We start from the raw sequence: 3,094 nt of genomic DNA on the forward strand, positions 1-3,094 counted from the left end.
CCCGGAATTCAAGCCCCGGGTGTGACGGTATCCCATATGAGATGCTTCGCCACCTTCCCCAGGGTGCGAAGCGGCGCTTGTTGGACTTGTTCAACAACATATGGGATTCGGGCTCTTACCCCGATCGTTGGCGAGAAGCGCTTATCATACCTATCCTTAAAGAGGGTAGGGATCCAGGCCTGGCTACGAGTTACAGACCGATTTCGTTGACAACCTGCTTGAGCAAAGTCCTGGAGTCTATGGTGAACGGTCGTTTGACCTGGCACCTGGAGACAAAGGGATTTTACAGCCAGTATCAGGCGGGATTCCGTAGGAATCGCTCTGCGGTGGATCATGCATGTCATCTCGAGGGCGACCTTCAGGACACGTTCTTGAACAGAGAGCACGCTCTGGCCGTGTTCTTCGACCTCGAGAAGGCGTATGATACGACTTGGAGATACGCGATACTACGGAAATGTCACGATGTCGGTCTAAGAGGCAAATTGCCGCGGTTCATCCGGGGTTTCCTAGAGAACCGTAGGTTTCGAGTCAGGCTGGGAACTGAGCTCTCTAGGGCATGTTCAGGAGAACGGTATCCCTCAGGGTTCGGTGATGAGCGTTGCGCTTTTCTTGGTGTCGGTGAACGGTATCGCTGACGGTGTCCCCCCGCAGATAAAGAAAATGCTCTTTATCGACGACCTCTGCTTCTACAATTCGGGTAAGGATCTGGCGGAGGATAAACGATGTGGCTGCGATTGCCGAGGAAACCGGGTTTACCTTTTCTTCTTCGAAAACGGTGTGTGTTCACTTTTGCAAATTGAGGAGGGCCCATAGCCCCCCTCAACTCTGCCTGAGGAGCACACCTGTGAGGTACGTGGAGAAGGTGCGGTTCCTCGGCCTCCTGTTCGATAAAAAGTTGAGATGGCAGGCACACATCGACGCCGTCGAGGTCCAGAGCAGGAAAGCCCTCTCACTGTTGAGATTTGTTGGTCGCTTTAGGTGGGGAGCGGACAGGGAGACTGCTAAAAAATTTTGAGTCTCTGCTTTGTTCCAGGATCTTTTATGGATGTATGGCTTATTCCTCGGCCCGAAAAACGCACCTGAGAAAGCTCGATAGGCTCTATTACCAGGGTCTCAGAGCAATCTCGGGGGCGTTCAGGACCAGCCCCTTGGCCAGTCTGTGCTTCGAGCTGGGGGTCTTGCCTCCCGAACTTCGGAGAGAGCAACTCACCGTCGGTTACGCGGCCGGGTTCTTGGCCAAGACGGAGCACTCCCTCGCTATGAAAATCCTCCACTGCCCGTACAGAGTAGTTTACGACAGGCTTCGCTCGCGGAAGCGACCCCTCGAGATCCGCTTCGGTGAGTCCTTAGGGAGGGCCGGATTGGCGCTGGGGACGGTGCTACGTGTGGGGCACCGCCCGACACCCCCCTGAACCCTTCCGGCCGTACTCGTCTGCGACGATCTGGCGAACTTGCCTAAATCGTGTACACCGCCATACCTGTGCAAGGCTAAGTTCCTTGAACTTAGTAATAGATACGCCGGTTTTCGTCTGATTTTTACAGACGCGTCCAAGACTGGCGATGGTGTGGCGTGTGCTGTCTAGGTCTAGGCTATACGCGACGGGTTCTCTGTGGACCCTCTCGTCGTGCTCTTGTTAGAGAAATACGCGGAGCTGGAGCCTCTTGGAAAAACGGTGGTTGTTGTCTGGATTCCCGGACACGTCGGCCTGGAGGGTAACGAACGCGCGGACGAGGCGGCGAAAGCCGGTACGTCTCACCCTCCGGATCGGATCATCGCGATCAGGCCCCCTGACGCTAAACACGCAGTTAAAAATATGATAAAAGAAAGATGGCAGCGTCAGTGGGCGGGGTCGTCGGAGAGGCTCTTACGAGTCAAGAGCACGACCGGAAGATGGCCCTCAGAGAATCTGTGCAGGAGTCGAGTGATCGTCCTCACACGACTGAGGATTGGTCATACTCGGTTGACACATGGACACCTGCTTTTGGGCCAAAGCCCGCGCAGGTGCCCCTTATGCAGAGAAAGGTTGCTCGATGTGTCCCACATAATAGAGGCGTGTCATGCCTTGGCTCCATACAGAGAGCGTGTAGGCATGCCGCCGGATTTAAGAAGGGTTCTCGAGCACGGTAGCAAGTTTCAGAGTCCCCTGTTCCGCTTTTTAGAGGAAATTGGGGTTTTTCATTGTATATAGTATGTCTTATGTGTTGTGTCTATATGTTTTGTCTGAGTGCATGTATTTATTAGCGTGAATGGTGAGGGGTGAGGGTGAAATATAACGCCATCATCGCCCCTCGAACGATGAAAGCGAGTGAGTGTGTGTTCGGGGTCGATGGCGGAATATTTATAAAAGTACCCCATCGACCCCAATCTAGTTTAGTTTAAGTGTAGGTCGGTGGAGGAATATCAAGTACTCCACCGACCAAACGGAATGTGTGAACTGTATGGATGTATTTAAGTGTATACATGTATTTATTTGTATGAATGTAGTGTTTGAACGGGTATAGAATATAAAATATAGACTTAGGGGGGGGGGCTGAAATGACCTAGATGTCGGAAGCCCCAGCAAAAAATAAAAATAAAAATAAAAAGAAATAAAAAAATAAAAATAGCTCGGATACCATCCTCGTCCAATGCACAAATTGTGGTTGAGTAAAGATGGTATATGAATAGGCATTCAAAAATATGGAGGGAAAAGTCTACAAAAATGTGGTAGATTAAACAACAAATAGGTATATAGATAGATATATATGAAGAGAGAGAGTATGAATGAGGGAAGTAAAGAGAAATATAATGTATTTGAAAAATAAAGAGAGAGAGTGTGTGAGTGAGTAAGAGAGTGTGAGTATGAGCAAGAGAAAGAGAAAATTATACTGTTAGTTGCAATAATATAAATACACAAAAATAAACATAAAAAAGCAGAACGAGATGAAAATTTAGTTCAATCCATTATTTGATCTATGTTCTATCTATGAAACATACACATAAAGTAAGTTTGACTAAAAAAACAGTGGAATGAGAAAAAGAGAACGTCAACAAAAAGGATAAAGGAAAAAGGTGTAAACGAGAGGGCGGTAAATATATATACACTTATATATA

The 3,094-nt window shown here is 48.7% G+C and overlaps 1 protein-coding gene across 1 annotated transcript; it reads left to right on the top strand.

The window, feature by feature from the left end:
* Nucleotides 1-804: 804 nt before the first annotated feature.
* On the top strand, nt 805-1,499 carry LOC112128125 (the record flags this gene model as incomplete). Its single annotated transcript, XM_024229929.1, is given in 1 exon segment — nt 805-1,499. A coding segment is annotated over 1 exon segment (211 nt), but the record flags the coding sequence as incomplete, so codon positions are not given.
* Nucleotides 1,500-3,094: the final 1,595 nt, after the last annotated feature.

This window comes from Cimex lectularius, unplaced genomic scaffold (assembly GCF_000648675.2).
Source record: "Cimex lectularius strain Harlan isolate CLEC.00 unplaced genomic scaffold, Clec_2.1 scaffold416, whole genome shotgun sequence".
NCBI classification, from domain to species: domain Eukaryota; kingdom Metazoa; phylum Arthropoda; class Insecta; order Hemiptera; family Cimicidae; genus Cimex; species Cimex lectularius.